We start from the raw sequence: 17170 nt of genomic DNA, 5'->3' as shown, positions 1-17170 counted from the left end.
AAACAGCATACATCTGTCATTTCTTTAAAAAGATGTTAAGATACACAAAAATAAAATAAATAATTAACTTACTTCACACATCTACAAACAACTAAAATCTTAATTTATACTGACAAACTAAAAATAAAATCTAACCTGAATAAGGGTTTTCCGAAGAGATGGCATTACATATGCAGGATTCATGCAGCTCAGACGACCAATTGTACAAATGGCAAGCTCACGGATTTCAAACACTTCATCATTCATTGCCACAAAGAGAGCACTGAGGTTCTCTGCTTGAGCCAGATGGCTGTCAAAACTGTCATCCAGTGATTCAAGTACACAGTAACGAACATCCGCATCTATTAATGAATGCAACAGAATTACTCAAAAAAAACCTTATGGAGGCCTTCACAAAGACATAGCATCAGAAGTAAAAATACTATAATACAATTATCATCGCTGATTTTCAGGTCACCCAAAACTGAGTTGTAGTGTTTTACTGCTAACACAAGCATCAGGAAAATTATTCCACAATTGTGGAACACCTACACAATAATTTTCATGAGACCAAAGAATTTAGATTTTATAACAAAAATGCATTACTATATGGAAGTGAATGGTGGACAATGAGGAAGAGACATACAAAAATTACAAACAGTGGAAATTAAATTTTAAGATCTGTGAAGAGGTGTACAAGATTGGACAAAAGTAGGAATGAAGATATAAGAGAAGAATTAGGAGTATTTTCAATTAATAACAGATAAGAAGACACAAACAAGATTGGCCAGAACATGTGGAAAGGATGGAAAAAGGATGAATGCCAAAACAGGCCCTTTGGACCCAAATGAGGAAGAGATCCTGGAAGACCATGCAGAAGGTGGATTTCACAGAAGTTGGAACAGAACATCAGCCTAATCCATGAATTGAAGAAAAACAAAAATGCTACATGGGAATACCATAAAATTTTACCACTTATTCTATATCTGAATTTTTGTTACTTACTGTAAATCCTGTAGTTAACTGCTGATGACCTAGATCATTACGTTGGTGTCCAAAAGTAAAATCATCTTTGAAGGTTGATGTCATGTCTGCATTGCCCTTGTATGCAGTGAATAAATTCAGGTGGGAACAACACTAGTATCTCCCAAAGTAAAATTCTTATACCTTTCACAAATGTGACTTAAAATAAAAATAACATTTGTTGTAGCTGTTATTTATGTCTAAACTTGAAAATATCATAGCAAAAGTTAAAGCAAATGCCCACTGACAAATATTCTCTATTCTTAATGCTGAATGCATCTTAGTATAAATATTCTGCCTGTTACATATATGTATCAAATATTCATTCAATGATGGACAGTTATTGAACATAGCTGATGTGTGAAAGAAAGGAAAATTCTCACCAGTATCTGTAATGCCAACAACAAGAAGTTTCCCCAGCACATCAGCAACTGTACTTGTAACAGTGTCTGAATGCCGACTGGTGGCACCTTGTAGGGCAAGCCTTAACAATCGACTGCATGTTCGAACAGCCTCCAACCTCACTTCCTGCTGTTCACTTGTCAAAAAATGATCAGCACATCGACGGACAAACTGTAGCAATGAATGACCTACAAAGAAATTACTACCTTAGCCTTCACACCTGCACGTGCCCAAATATATACAGAAAATAAGATATAAAGACACACTTACACAACATCTAAAATTAAAATCCCTTTTTCATAGAAATCTTATCCCTAACACTGCAAATTTCTCCTTTTACTCACATATACACACCCATCCTCTTAATCAACATTAAGTAACTTATTCAGTACGTTTAGCACTATCAAACGGCCCACAAACCAAACACCTACAACAGGTCTTCTCAGTCAGTCACTGTCCTCATTTTACAAGTATCAGAAGTAGTGAAGTCAGCCTCATAATTTTCTCACCTTAGAAATGGCATCCTTCACCAAGGTGATGGTAGGCAGAGACCAGTAATGTAAAACAGACCATAAATAAAGGCATCAGCCACACCAATACGTAATTTATTTCGTGCAGAAATGTTTCAAAGAAATGACAGAAGTATGTAACTTCTAAAGGCAAGTGTGTTTAATGGCCCCTTAGCACTTCTGGATTCAAGATATGGCTTCTATCCCAGAACTTTCTCAAGTTCCCGCACAGATATCAGTAGCTGATGGCTTTACACCACATTAAGCAACACAAAAAAATTATCTTCTTAATTTAAAATATGAATCGAGGGGATAAACATATAAGAACAACAACTATTATTTACCATGAACAGTGTGGTGAGCAGGATAGTAATCAACATTTCTCTGCACAAGGAGAATTTTTTGCAGATTAAACTCTTAAAGACTTTTGAAATATAACTACCCATGTGTGAAAGCCCTCAGAACTTCAGTGCCAGACAGTAGCATTACCATCAAAATTGAAGCTTCCTAATGTCCTCAATGCTAACACAATGCTGGAAACATCCTGTGATTCCAGTCCAAGCCCATGCGATGACAATGATGTCACAGCTGAACTCGCAGATGATACCACTAGGTGGCGTGGCATTCCAGGGTGGCGTAATGGTTTATGCATGAGAACATGTGACAACATCCTTAGCAAGCCTGCAAAATATGATGCAAATGGTAAACAACAGAGGATTATGTAAAACATGCATATTCTTCTTGCAATAATTTTTTTAATCACCCTGTATACAAATCTTCCTACCTTCAGATATCTCTTTCTTTAGCTGTGGTACACTGAATGCCAGTTCTCTAAGTGCAGTAGTCAGGGCAGGGCTGAGTCCTGTAGCTAACATGGGTTCCAATAAATCTCGTACATCAGACCTAATCATCAATTTAACTGCATGCCCCAACAGTGTGATGCACACAAACACTGCTGGCTCCAGAGGCATTCCTCTCTTCTTGCTGGGAGTATCCTATATGAAAAACAAATCAAATCACAATGGTATCACTCAGACACTCTGCTAGCTCCAGATGCAATCAATCCTATGACAAAACACAATGTAAAATTGAGACGTTATTGTCTTCTTCCAAATTAAAAACATCTTTGGGTTCTTCTAGATAGTTTATCAGTAAAATTATTAATTCTTATCCTGCTAGTGAACCAACTGAACCAATGAAGCATGATTCTTCTTCTATGGCGTGACAGCCCGAAGTCAAGCCTTGGCCTCCTTGAAGCATGATTCACTAGACTTAAAATGATCTAACATAGCCAGAGCTATGTAATTCATACCTATATATGTTACAAGATAGCAAACCACATAAAACGTTTTTCTTTCAGCTTTTCCTGATTCTTATCTAGGGCACAGCCATCCCTTGTTATTTTCAATTTTTAGGGCTAGAAGCAATAGGATTGACGGTAATGTTAATAATAAACATTTGGCCCTTCTAAAACAAAGATAATACATTTTTTGAAAAGGGACACACAACAGTATTTACACATGTTATCTCAGTTCTACATACTCAATATACAGAACAAAATGTGTTGATTTCCTCACATTTACTCAACTAACATGAACCATAACCACAACCAGTGTTTCAACATTAAAAACTGTATATTAGTAAACCATGTCAAAATTTACTATATACACGTTTAACTACACCCTAATTTTGTTTTTGGTTTCAGACAACCCACATGAATTTGAAGCATCTTAGGAAAGGGAAGATTATTTGTTATGGTTAATTTAATAATGTTGCCAGTAACTCAGACTATACAGCACTTAATGAGAGGATGAATAATGAATGGGAAAAGGTGCATAAGAAGATTATTTTAGCCAATATAAGTAGATACCCAAGCATTTGCCAGGAGATACCAAGAAATCCATGAAAAATCTCAGGATATCAGCAAAGAGTTGAAACAAGAATCTCCTAAATATAAAACAGGAATGTTTATTACAAAGACATGATGTTCAGTAACCAGGCTACAATAAAACACTCTCACAAATGCCTTATTATCTTTTATCTCACTGCTTCCACTCTTTACAATTCACTTTAATTGAAAATTGTTATATACAGTTAATATTTACACAAATAGCTGTAATAACTATGCAATTATACTTCTGTTTTGGTATTTTATTCTACTAAGTGCTCATATTCATACTTTCACAAATTTTACATCCATGGTTTGTACTATGAAGGATATATGAAATGCAAATAAATTCTAAGTCTATATAATGAAACTTAGCAACTGAATTTTCTACTTAATACCTGTGTGTTTCTATATATTATTATTACTTAACAATTTGATACCCAACAAATTTTAAAGACAACAGAAAATAATTTGTTTTATTGCATTCATGCATTACTCCTGTTTGTCATTATTATTAAAATGGATCTCACCTTTGCAGGAAGTGACAGTCTAATAACTTCCATAATCCTTGGAAGATATGGTTTAATATCATCCTCAACAGCTACAGCAATCAAACCAATTGTAGTGAAGGCAGTACTGCGATCTTTCTCACGGCCTCGCAAGTTTGACAGAAGATACTGCATTGATACATTTAAATGTCTGTCACAGAAAAAAAGAACTCATTTATGTTTCAATAAAAAATGTTTAATAATTAATTTTAAAAATTTCTAAAATAATTTATATTAAGTGCAATTATATGAATGAAAAGTAGTTACAACTAATGAATACAAATGGCAAAAACTCCTAGTGTGCTATGTATAAACCTTACAGCTCACTGTCAGGTATTGGGAGTCACATTAAAGTACAACAGTTCAAGGCAATCACAAGACATAACACACAGCAGGATCACATCATACCATCATGAACAAGTTAATTAAAGTTTCAAAAGTAAGCAAACATTTAAATGAATGTACTTTATAAGTATATTCAATCTGTCATATTATTTTATTTCCAAATTTTTTTAGGAAACATACATACTGACAACAGCAATATGATCTTTTCATCCCTAATAAATTACTTCACTACAATACTCACGCTTTAACAAACTTCTCTTTGTTGAAAGCTGCAAGCCTTGGTAGTATTGCTAGTAATGTGTGATGGACGTGGGAGCTGCGTGAGTTCCGCTGGCTCAGCACATCTCTGCATACATCATCAAACCGCTCAGTCATCAGCTGTCGACAAGCTGCACTTTCATATAGTGATAGTCGATGGTTCCCAACAGGAGATGACACTGCAATTGGGCTCCCTTTGCCCTGTTGTGACTTTAGTACTAGTGGTGATTTTAGCTGGGGCATCAAACTCATACAGTCCTATAGCAGATAACCAACTTAATAAGGAGCACTGGCCAACAGTGAAAATCTACTCAAATGACATTGCTCTTTTTCCAATATGGACACCAAAATAATAAAAAAATTCAAGCAATAAGAACTGTAGAGCTATTTTACACAGAGGAAAAGTCTGTTATGATAAAGAAAATTAATGTATTTTTACTAGTAAAATTCACACTTTGAAAAACATTGTAATATTTGTATTAACTGTGTAATAAATCAATCATAACAATTCAAATTTAGTTCTCTGTTCATAGATTTTCCAGTTGCTGTCTAGTAGTTTATAAAATATACTTATATCATACATGGCATAATAAACTTGCTTTGAATAATTTGTGGAGGATATAGATAAGCAGAGAACGTGACTCAGCCCACTGTAAATGTCAATGTTTCATTATGATTATAATTTTAAAAAAACTTACACTAGCCTGCTGTCCTTGCTGGTACTGCACCCGGTCCATCAGTTCTTCGTAGCTGCGCTCCCACTCAGCATTGCTGCATCTCAGCAACTCATTGAGTACAAGCAATGAACCATGGACCCGATCATCACGATTGACACCCTTTTCTCTTGTATATATTTCATCAAATCCATTTGTGGACTCATCATAGCATTGCTTACACCTGATGTATGTAACACCAATGAGCAAAAATTAACATTAAAAAAGTATATGCCTTTTGTTACCCTTTGGTGTTATAAAGAGAGTTAATTTCTCCACCTGCAGAAATTTATTTAGAGTAGATGCAATGAGAACATTGGTGACCAGCAAATTTGTAGTCCCACATTTGTTTCAATTCCACATTTCATACACACCACTGTGGTTTCTGTGTCTGCTTGGCCGTCTCTCTTTGTGCGGTAACCACAAGTGCTGCCCTCAATGCCTCTACAGCACCCTCTCTAATTACTGATTTTGGATCCCGAACTGCATTAAAGATGAGGTCAAAGAACTGCTGAACTTGTTGAAAAAAGTATGTTGGCATAGAAACTGCCAATTCTCTAAGAACAAGCACCTGTAAACATTAACCACAACATGTAAAGCAATGGACAGGTATGAGTTGTTTACAAGCCAAGGCTCAGTCTGAGATTTATTGTAAAATCACACCATGAGAGTAGAGTTGTTATCTAAATGCAGCTGACATCTCTACCACAGTATTTCAACTGTGAGAAATTTAAAGTCAAGACAAGACTAGCAACCTTTGGAACAATTTATAAATTACGTAATTTTCCTTTGGTTAAATCTTTCAATGTACAGCTGTATCCTCAAATACAATCTTGAAATGTTTCAGTCTCTATTTTGTGCTTCTCTGGACAAAATTTTATTTCATAAAATTCCATTACTTATAGCACGGAACAATCAATGCAAATGCTTTATTTTAATTTCTTGCAGACAACTGTATATTCAACGCTTCCGATACATTCTACAATTTTCATCCTATTTCATGTGGTTTAATATATTGCTAACTACAATATTACTCCACCTAACAGCATTAGATCATAATGTACTTAGTTCTGCACCTATTAAATTTGAGAAAAATAGGTTATAATTGGTGACAAAGAGGAACATAACCTAAATGAAAACCTTATAAAAATATCATCAGAAGTAAGAAATAAATCCTTCCTTTGCATCACTCCATATATTCTCATTCACTATGTCCATCTAATCAAGCACTATGAAAATATACCAAAGTATTCCTACTGCATAATCACTAATTACTATTATAATACACAAATTTTCTAATACAATATTTTCAAGCTACAGTTCCAACAAACTGAAGGCTACATGAACATTTTCAGGATCATAGAAATCTGCATTATATTAAAAATGCTTATTATTTTCTACATACAAATGATACTTTGGAAATATACAAATGTGTTTACAAAACCCAGAAGACAGAATGAAAATTAATTTCACACAATATCAGAATATATTACAGGGTCTGTCTACCAAGAAAATGTTCAGAACCATTGTTATATGGATATAATTATGAAAGCTGCAAAAAAGAAAAGATGCAGAATAATTCACAGCTTTATCCATACATAGCTCACCGCAGCATGTCTCTTGCCTTCATGACGATCGCCACCAAGCCATTCAAAGGCCCTTTTCACCTCAAATTCTACATATTCTGCAGCATATGTACCAGACACAAGTGCCAATTTCCCTACTGTCTTTGCAGCCAATTCCATCACACCAGTATCACTTGATGGTAATAAGTTTCGCAGGTAATTTGCAAACCTGCTGATGCGAGTATTGATGTTACCAACATCTGCACCTATCAGGCAAACTGAAACACACCCATTTTGTTATCTGAACACAATGACTAAATATAACTCAATAGTGTTTTTTTAATAAATTCACCTTCTTAAAGACAATGTGTATAATATGATAAACATTTCATACATCATTCCATCTCCTAATTTGATATCAAGAAATCTTATGACTATAAATAGTTTGAAGATGTTTGTCATTAGATGGCTGTCTTCTGGGTTGTAGCACCATGTCGTCTGGAAGAAGTTTTCCAACATTTCAGAGATCCTTGATGCCTCCATTATCAGGGCAATGAGTATTCACCTTAATGATGAAGACAGCAAGGAATTCTTAAACATTGGTAAACTTCTTCCAGACTACATGGTGCAACAACACAGAAAACAGCCATCTTTAGACTCACGGCTATGAAAACCTCAAATCCTACATGTTTGTCATTGTTGCCATTCCAATAATAGTATGAGAATTTCTCATTATGATCAATTTTACCCCATTCACACTATCACTCACCAATTGCCAGAATCCCTCCTTTCTTCTCATTCACATCAGATCCTGAAACCATTTCAAAGATATGATGGTTGAAATCGTCCATAAATGAGGTGAGCTCTTCCACAGAAACCTCTCGAAGCTCTGTCTTGACCTATGGCAAACCACAATAGTTTGAAAATAACTGCCTTAATAACCGTACCAATGAGTAACAAGGGTCAGTCAGAGTACTTACATAGTGGTATAAGTCTCTTGCTGCCTTTGAACGAGTCTCGGCATTTCGGGACTTAAGACCCGCAACAAATTGCTGCATCAGTGCATTTGACATTTTTGCTTTTATAAAATCGTCAAATTGTGTACAATGGCAGATGAGTAAAATCAATGGCTTAAATTGTGGCCGGTGACAGAAATTATTAAACTTTTAGGAAAAACGCACCAACCTAACCTACAAGGCCAAACCCTACCTGCTTGTACTGAAGTGCTCATTTTCTAAAATTATTATTGATATTATAATTTTCTACCATGACAACTTCTATAAATACATGAGGTTATAAATAATGAATTCTTATCAGTATTAGCATCATTCTGACGCTAGTTATTAATAACATTTGTGTACTACGAATTTAGAACTACGCAACACAGATATCACAACCACACTTTGTCATCATAAACTACCATAACCACTATCGCACCACTCCTTACAAAACTAGTGAACAGAATAGATTTAACATCAACATGTGGTAAACTGCACGGGTCAGCTACATCACGGATGACAAAAATATAGCTATATCATAATAGCGTGACAGAAAGTAAGCCACAGATGACTTCCACAGTTTTAAAACTCTGCTTCCATAGACTTAATACTAACAGATACCTCAAATGGCGCTAAACATGAAACTACCTTCTAGATCAGCCTTTCTCAATCTATGGTACGCGAGCCAATGTTGAGTGGTACGCGAACTAAATAAGGATATCAAAAGTTAATATTAACATAAATAACGGTTTTCCCAGAACGCATTTGGTTAGTGGTACATTTAATGTGTTAAATTAGAATTAGTGTTAAGCCAGCGAAAAAGGTTGAGAACCCGTTCTAGATCATGGGTTTCTGGGTTATGACACCATGTCACAACCCACAAACCCAAAACTTTTCCATCAGTTGATGCCACATGTCAATTACTATTTTGCAGCCATGAAGATATGACAGCTTACTTACTTCATGGAGACAAGTCCTTCCTGAGAAGCCAGCAGTCACTCAGCCACTCAAGAAATACCCAACATTTCACAGAACCCAAAGGTTCATTACTGTGGTCACAAGAGCCTACCACTTTTCCCTGCCCTGAACCAGATGAATCCAGTCCACACCACCCCATCCTATTTCTCAAAGATGAATTTTAATATTATTCTCCCTCCATCTAGGTTTTCCTAGTAGTCTATTTTGCTAAGGTTTGCCCACTAAAACTCTGCATTCATTCCTCTTCTTTCCCATGCAGGCTACATTCCCTGCTCATCTCACCCTTCTTGACTTGATCTAATTTTATTTGGCAAGGAGTACAATTTATTAAGCTCCTCATTAAGAAACCTCGACATCATGACAAAGAAGAAAATAGAGTAAAACTGAAACACTTCATGTGGTGTATATAAAGAAGTGATCAAATATGTTACAAGGTGTCTAGTTCTTAAGCCATTTAGTCTGCTAGAGGACAACTCTAATGCCTCATTTGCTACAAGCTCCCCACATTATCAGTCAATTTATTGTACACTACAATATGATGCATTTATTGGTGCAGTCTGTGTTACAAGTGAGAACACAATAATACACAAGTGAATAGTATGTAGGCATTAACAGAAACATTTTTCCTTCCTCTCATACCTGGAAACCATTTATACATTTGAGCTACAGCCAAGTACCATTTTGATGTCTCCATGACCTGTTTCACCTCCTCCATAATTAATAATGTCACCTCTTATGAATCAAAAAATGAGATATGGCTTAAATGACATTGATCTTTATTAAATATGCTGGTTACAGTTTACAATGTTGGATATGACTTTCTGGTCTTATGTTCACTTCAAAATATCTTAACATTAGTCTTACCACATCTCTCATCTTTATTACCCCTCAGTTTTATTTATATTTCATCACTGATCTTACCTATTTCCCTTTACAGTGTTTTGCTGTTTGTCATTATCTTTAATTGTAGCTATCCTTCTGATTCATTGTGGATCTTTCGTCTACAAGCTCTTCCCTCAAACTTCTAGCTTTCTCAGATCTCAGTTTGTGGCTTTAACCTCCTCCTTTATTTCACATAGGGCACATTCCCTGATCTACATTTCCTAACACTCTTCAATCTCCAGATGCCCACTTTCCACAATCCCATATCTCTTCTAACCTCCTGGGTACCTTCTTCTAAGCATAACTTCTTTTCCCAATTGCTCTCCAGTTCATTTAAAAAAAAACAGTGATCTTTCTCAAACTTCCATAACGGACTACATTCACATATCATGGTAATTATGTATGAAGAGTTACAAAGTTATAAAAAACCCTCAATCTCTTGATACTGTAAAGAGTGAATTACAAAAAACAACAAATGGTACAGCAGGAAAAAAGAACAAGTAGAAACTAAAGTGGCATCAGTATGTAATAACTAATTACAGGTAACAGGAACACTTAAAAAATAAAATATTACAAATGAAGAAGTGGCAGCCTTGCAATTACAATTTCTTATTTTTAATACACCTTCATTATTTTTGGATTTGTACAAATAATTCAACCTGTTCCTTCTGCTGTTCAATGTGACGTCCACGATGTCGCCTCATATCCCCAGCCTGTGTAAAACGTTTGCCACAGATATCACATTCAAATGGTTTTTCGCCTGTATGTATCCTCATATGCTGAACAACAAATGACTTGCGTGCAAATCGTTTACCACATACTGCACAAGCATGTTTCCGATCACCTGTGTGGGTGAGATGATGTTGCAACAAGTTCGGTCGAGAACGAAATTCACGTCCACACCACTCACAAATATAAGGTTTGGCTCCTGTATGGATATGTTCATGGTCTAGAAGGCTGAGCTTTGTAGAAATACGCTTTCCACAGAAACGACATATCCACTTCATGGATGACTTCCTGCCTTCTGCATCTTCTCCTGCTGGGTCACCAATCATGTGTGCTTGCTCCATATGAAACATAAGGTCCTTCAAATGCTCAAATCTTGCCCCACAGTGTGTGCAGTTATGTTCCCAAAGATTCTGTGGCTTATGTAGTTTGCGATGCTTCAACTGAAAATAAAATTAGAAGTCTACAGGTCTTATGGCATAATTATTAAATGCATTAAAACAAAAATAGTCCCTAACTATGCAACCTTCAACACAATAACATTAAGAAATCTTTTAAAAATATTATAGACAAAATTAATAAATCATAGATTCATTACTGATTTTATTACACACATGTACAAGTACATCTTGTATCTCTGTTCCTCCTTATAATTAAGAGCATGATACATACCATATTGGCATACCTGTTGTAGGTACGCCCACAGAGATCACACATGTGAGGTTTCATGCCAGCATGTAGCTGCATATGGTTCTTAAGTGCATGAGCGTCTCTGAAAGGGCGCTGGCATGTTTGGCACTTGAAACGATCCCAGTATTCTGGATCATGTATCTGCAAAGTGGCGAAAGAAGCAGATAATTAACTCCAACAAATAGAGAAAATACAACTCAGTCCTGAAGATGAAGAGAGTATGCAATAGCAAAGTTGGCTTTATGACTTCTACCTGGAACATCTTGTTGATCACTGTAATCTTAATTTCACTAATTTCTCAGATCTTGCCCACACCCCAGATTTATATTTTATCCCTTCTGATTTATTTCTTACTATTCCATAAAAACTTAATCTCTAATCTATCTAGATTATCGGGTTGGAAATATGACATAATATATTACAGTCCTACAAAATTTCATGTAAATGAGTCAGTTAAATAGTTGTCAGTAACACAGACTCACTTCATACAACCATGTTCATTTAGGAACCATATTGGAAATATACTATGGATATTTACTGGAAGATAAACAATCTTCTGGAGACTACATTAATGTATACCTCTTTACACTTACAAATCTGTGCTTCTTGTAGAAAGTCTCATTAGTAAACACCTTTTCACATGTGACACATTTCATTGTGGTTACTCTCTCATGTGTCTTCTTGTGAGCTTGGAATGTGCTGTGTGTATCAAACTTCTGTCCACAGTCACACTCATATTGTCTATTCACTTGATTGTGAACCTGTAAAACACATCAAACTGAAACATACAATTAGCTCCATAACCTAATAACTGAAGAATAAATAAAGAAATGTTAATATATTTAATACAGACTTCTTGCATCAATGATGGTAAATTTGATCTGTACACCAGTGGCATTAAAATATAAAATCTATTAATATGTACCACGTAATAGACAATGTAAATACATACTTCACTTGCAAGAGTATTTTGTAAATATTTGCATGACATAAAAAAGGTTCAATCAGTGTCTTATGGTGTATTACCAACTACAATAAACAATAACAAATAGATGTTTACATAGTGCATTTTAGAATTTGGAAAGAATAGCATGGAGAATAGATTACTTCTTTGTTCTTTAATTTTACATGTAGAAAAACAGTAGTTTATTTATGCTACATATGGATGTACCCACAGAAACTGAAATGGAAGATCTGTGATAATAGTACTGCACTATATTTACAATTCTGTATTAAATTTCATGATACTCTGGAGGCATCAGACCAAAATCCAGAATGTTATTCCAAAAATCACAAAAAGTGAACATCAACATGCAAAAGAACCTTTCTTTGGGAAATGTTCTCTAATTCTGGAGGACACAGATTTCAGCAGCTATTGTAATATCAGTCAAATAAAAGTTGCTTCAGTGAAAATATTTTTCAATACAAATAAAGTATCCAAGTAGACTATGCAGTGTTGTGATATCATTTAATCAAAAGAAACAATACACTGGCTAGCAACTTGCTCTATAAGCATATGACAGTCATGATGTAAAAGAAGAAACAATTCCCCATGCACACATATGTACACACACAGACACATATAAATCACATACTTAATGGGGTATAAATGCTTAACAGTATTTTTCACAATTATTGTGCTGTTTCTGTTTCATGGGGTACTGTCCTCTACAGTTCTTAATAGGACAATGTTAACTGCTTCCCCTCTCCAAACAAAACTGACCTTCATATGCAACTGGAGGCTGTACTGCCGCCAGAAAGTGCGGTCACATAAATTGCATGTGTACTGCTTGCTGCTACAGTGTCGGCGATGGATGTTGTACATAACGCGCTTCAGAAACGTTTTCCTGCACACTTCACAAACGTATTGCCTCTCTTTAAAATTTCGCAAATGGCTCTTCTTATGAACAGACAACTGATATGATGAGCTGCACTTGAGGCCACATTTACTGCACACCAAAGACAGTGGTGAGTGAACCAAGCAGTGATCCTTCAATTTAGTTTCATCACAGAAACTCTTATCACAGAGTTCACAGTAAAATTCTGAATTATCTTTGCTGTTGTTAGCTGGAATTTTGTTTTCATCAACATGTGTTTCATTTTCTTCAAGCCACTCTTCCTCAATTCCTTCATCTCCAGTATTTTCATCAACCAATTTCTTTTCTCGGCATTGCCCACAAGATATTGGCTTTTCACCATGAGTCATTGCTTTGTGCATAACAAGATCTTGTGAATGCTCAAAGCTATCATCACAATGGATGCAATGCCACTTATATTTTTGAAGATGCTGACCTGCAACATGATTATCAAACTCATCCATATCAGTGAATGTCACATCACACAAATCACATATTGCTGGTCCATAAATGGACAGTGATGGTACTTTCACAGACTTCAACTGGTCATTGCTGATTATACTGTGATTTTTTATAAGTAATTCTACATCACTTCTTTTTATATCAACATCTGTTCTGCATTTGTAACTCTGTTCTTCAAATGTTCCTGATTCTTTATATCCAGTTGCATCCTCTGGAATTTTAATTTGCTCTTTGAATGTACTGGAATCAGACTCAGTCATTACATAATCTCCCACTTCTGCCTTTTCACTAATTTTGGTTTCAGTGGATATAACAACTTCACATTCATATTCAGTTGTTAATCTAAAACAAAATCACAATATTAAATTTAAAATAATACAACAGATTATACAAAGCAACACCTTCCTTAATATAAATCAGTCCTGATATACAAATTACCTTTCTAAACAATGTATATATTTTTAAAAATATTTACTAAACAAAATGTCAGGATTATATACTGAGTGATACTTATATCAATTCTTCTCACAATGTTACATGTCCTTGTGCATAAAGTTTAAAACAGACTTTTGAAAAATACAGCGTGAGAGAGACCTTCTATAGAATTACACTCTTAACAAGTTTCACTAAACTTGATCAATTAATTTAAAAGTTCTGAGGTACACATAAAATACAAATTTATTTTGGAATATGATCTGAAGCATGTATCAAAATATCTATGCAGATACCACTACCCATAGAGAAACAGCCCATATCACTAGCACAATGGCTTCAGTTATTCTTATTTTACCAAAGTTTGACGCTTTCCATGCCATGCACAATTATATCTCATTAAAATCACTGACCCTTCTAGTCCGAATCAGTTAGTGATTTAAAACATCAGTAGCACGCAGTGCTTTTTCTTAAAATTCCAACAGTACTATAGAGCCAATAAGTAACTTCTTTTGCTACACTGTAACACAGTGTTTTTTACTCACTCCTCAATAGTGTGCAACATTTCCTGCTTCATTTCACTGGGTGACTCTTCTCGTTTGACAAACACACCTGTAAAATGATGACCCTTAACAGCCTGAAAAAGTGAACAGGAAGAGAAAATTGAAATATAATCTTCACAAGATAAATATATGATGTTATTCTATAAAGTAAAGTAAAGTTTGTAGGCATTTGGGGTGAGTGGAGGTATAGCTCCTCTCTTCCTTGACCTCAGCACTAGATGGGGGTGAGTGGTCAGCATCACGCCCCAGCCAGCTTTACTCCCGGGAAAGGACCCTGGTACCCATTGTAGAGGAGGCTGGGTGGGCCCCAGAGCCGGTCTGGACGCAGAGGCTAGAGGAAAAATCCTCTGCCCCCATCGGGGATCGAACCCAGGTCGTCCAGCCCGTAGCTAGTCACTATACTGACTGAGCTATCCCGGCTCATATGTTATTCTATAACATTTCTTAATTAAAAACAAAATGTTTCAACATGGAACCAAACTATGTAAATGACATCTACATCTGTGTAAAAAAATTCTTCTATGAAAATAAATTTGGTTAGCACATTAAGAAACACTTGCACTTAATTCTGTGTAGCTAAAGAATAACAGCAGAAATACCTCCAGCTGCATAGAAGAGTCTTCAGTGAAATCAAATGTAGCTTTAAGTTCAGCTTCAGAATTAAGAGCCATAATCACTAACTCATAACTTGTGTTGAGTTTCATCAGACATCGGATACATATGTTTAATGGCAATGTATCTGTTGGAAGTACCTGGAAACATGATTTCACATTAACAAATCTCTATAAAATATTTAGAAATGTTAACACTGTCATTGATTGATTCTTAATCGAACACACTGCAGATGTGAAGAATGATAAGGAGTGGTTCATAAGAAAGTGGTCAGGTCTAGTTTAGGGAAATGATCAAATATAAACATAAAACAAGAGCCAACTCTTAAAACATGGAACTGTAAATAACTGTGAATACATTCAATTAAGACGAGCACTTTGAACAAATTTTGCCAAACATACATACAATGATTGGCAAACAACGTCCAATCTTCTCGGCTACATTCCACAGTTCACCCTCCTGGCTGAAGATTGAGAACAAATTACCAGAACCCGCAGTTGCACATATTCGACAAAAGGAACTTATATTGGTTTTAGTAATGCAGGAAGCTGGTAATGCACTTGCCAAATCCACTGCCATTTCTTATGCAATGTCAAAAATGAAGATTTCCTGCAATTCCCTGTCATGTAAAAGAAAAAAAATCAATTGCATTCAAGTCAACAACTGTTACTTTGAAAATTCTAATCAATACTAAACTGACATGATCTTTGGAGTGGATATATATATATATATATATATATATATATATATATATATATATATATATATATATATATATATCTTCTACTTAAAAAATGCATTTTTATAACGTATGTGTATACTTACTCATGTCATAACGAACGTCATTTAACCAATCCCAAGCTTAATCATTACGACCCTCGAAATAATAGATCTTATGGACGTTTCTGACTGCAGAAATGCAGAAAGTTCACATGAATTGATCGAATTAAATCGCACAACTCACGTAAGACACAGAAAGTTATTAACATATCTACTATAAAACAATGACCCATTATCTGATACATACAGCTTTACTCTTAAACAGGTATCAACAACAAAAAAGGCAATGCCAATCGAAACACAATTATCCTACTTAAACATAACCCTTAATTTGAAGGGTCCTATGCCAAAGAGATAGCAAAACTGAGATCATCTCTTGACGATAGTCATTTACAATACTAAATGACATTATAAACTCCCATTACCTTAAATTCTTCATACATCGATATTATATTGGAGACAAATATGTATCAGATTCGCATTCAAAGTTCAAATTGTATTCTTCTGTATACAATAAATGTTCATTTTGCCTTCTGTCCTCCATGTTCACCAAAGATTAAAATAAGCGTGTAGTCCACCTGGCATCAGAGAGACGAATAACAAAAAGAAGCAAAATTAAAATCGTACAGAACAGCATAAAAAATCTTAAATAAATTAGGTTATGGCTGTCGTCGCATTAAACTAGCAGAAGCCTTTGCTTGCTTACAAAGAAAATGAATTCCATTCTTAGAAATTAAATTATTGTTCTAGCTAATGTATCGTGAGCTTTTCATTTAGTGAATCTCCATCGTAGCTCTCCATATTGATTTAAGACTAAGTACGATTGTCAGAATAAACTACGCTTATTTCCCTAAGCAGCATTAATCAGTGATATTTGTAATGTAAAAGCGTTCTTTAATGTTTAAATATTTTCGTTTCGAAGGGTAGAAGTTACACGAACTTTCTCAGGCTTCATTACTTT

The 17170-nt window shown here is 35.1% G+C and overlaps 2 protein-coding genes across 3 annotated transcripts in view; both read right to left on the bottom strand.

Annotated features, from left to right (window-relative positions):
- Positions 1–8511, bottom strand: part of mTor (serine/threonine-protein kinase Tor) — a 32398-nt gene extending 23887 nt beyond the window's left edge. The window contains exons 1-11 of the mRNA XM_087358505.1: positions 8211–8511; positions 8000–8129; positions 7273–7508; positions 6040–6236; positions 5651–5849; positions 4936–5210; positions 4332–4500; positions 2698–2908; positions 2403–2594; positions 1386–1592; positions 136–341 (exon numbers count right to left, since the gene is read on the bottom strand). Of these exons, the coding sequence (XP_087214631.1) occupies positions 136–341; positions 1386–1592; positions 2403–2594; positions 2698–2908; positions 4332–4500; positions 4936–5210; positions 5651–5849; positions 6040–6236; positions 7273–7508; positions 8000–8129; positions 8211–8303 (2115 nt within the window). The 5' untranslated portion in view covers positions 8304–8511. The remainder of the gene's footprint in view (positions 1–135; positions 342–1385; positions 1593–2402; positions 2595–2697; positions 2909–4331; positions 4501–4935; positions 5211–5650; positions 5850–6039; positions 6237–7272; positions 7509–7999; positions 8130–8210) is intronic.
- Positions 8512–9965: 1454 nt separating this feature from the next.
- LOC110840618 (uncharacterized) lies at positions 9966–16813 on the bottom strand. Of its 2 annotated transcripts, none has more exons than XM_022085762.2 (8): positions 16635–16813; positions 15835–16048; positions 15417–15569; positions 14800–14891; positions 13228–14164; positions 12098–12265; positions 11487–11645; positions 9966–11257 (listed from the first exon to the last, which is right to left on the bottom strand). In XM_022085762.2, the coding sequence occupies exons 2-8, from the start codon at positions 16006–16008 to the stop codon at positions 10718–10720; spliced, it is 2223 nt and encodes a 740-aa protein (XP_021941454.1). In that variant the 5' UTR covers positions 16009–16048; positions 16635–16813; the 3' UTR covers positions 9966–10717. The 2 variants fall into 2 exon arrangements, with proteins under 2 accessions (XP_021941454.1, XP_021941455.1); XM_022085763.2 differs by lacking the exon at positions 16635–16813 and adding an exon at positions 16255–16565.
- Between the last annotated feature and the right edge of the window lie 357 nt (positions 16814–17170).

The sequence above is a fragment of the Zootermopsis nevadensis genome, unplaced genomic scaffold (assembly GCF_977971745.1).
Source record: "Zootermopsis nevadensis isolate Lab colony 2312 unplaced genomic scaffold, Znev_1.0 Znev_ptg000030l, whole genome shotgun sequence".
Taxonomy (NCBI): Eukaryota; Metazoa; Arthropoda; class Insecta; order Blattodea; family Termopsidae; genus Zootermopsis; species Zootermopsis nevadensis.
Note: the sequence above shows the minus strand (reverse complement) of the source record. Positions and strands in the feature narration are given on the sequence as shown.

Coding starts and splice junctions, on each gene's coding strand:
- LOC110840618 (XM_022085762.2), bottom strand. CDS start 16,008: ATGGCAGTGGATTTGGCAAGTGCATTACCAGCTTCCTGCATTACTAAA. Junction 14,892..15,416: donor ACTCTTCTATGCAGCTGGAG/GTATTTCTGCTG, acceptor TCACTTTTTCAG/GCTGTTAAGGGTCATCATTT. Junction 11,258..11,486: donor ACAACAGGTATGCCAATATG/GTATGTATCATG, acceptor TTTTATTTTCAG/TTGAAGCATCGCAAACTACA.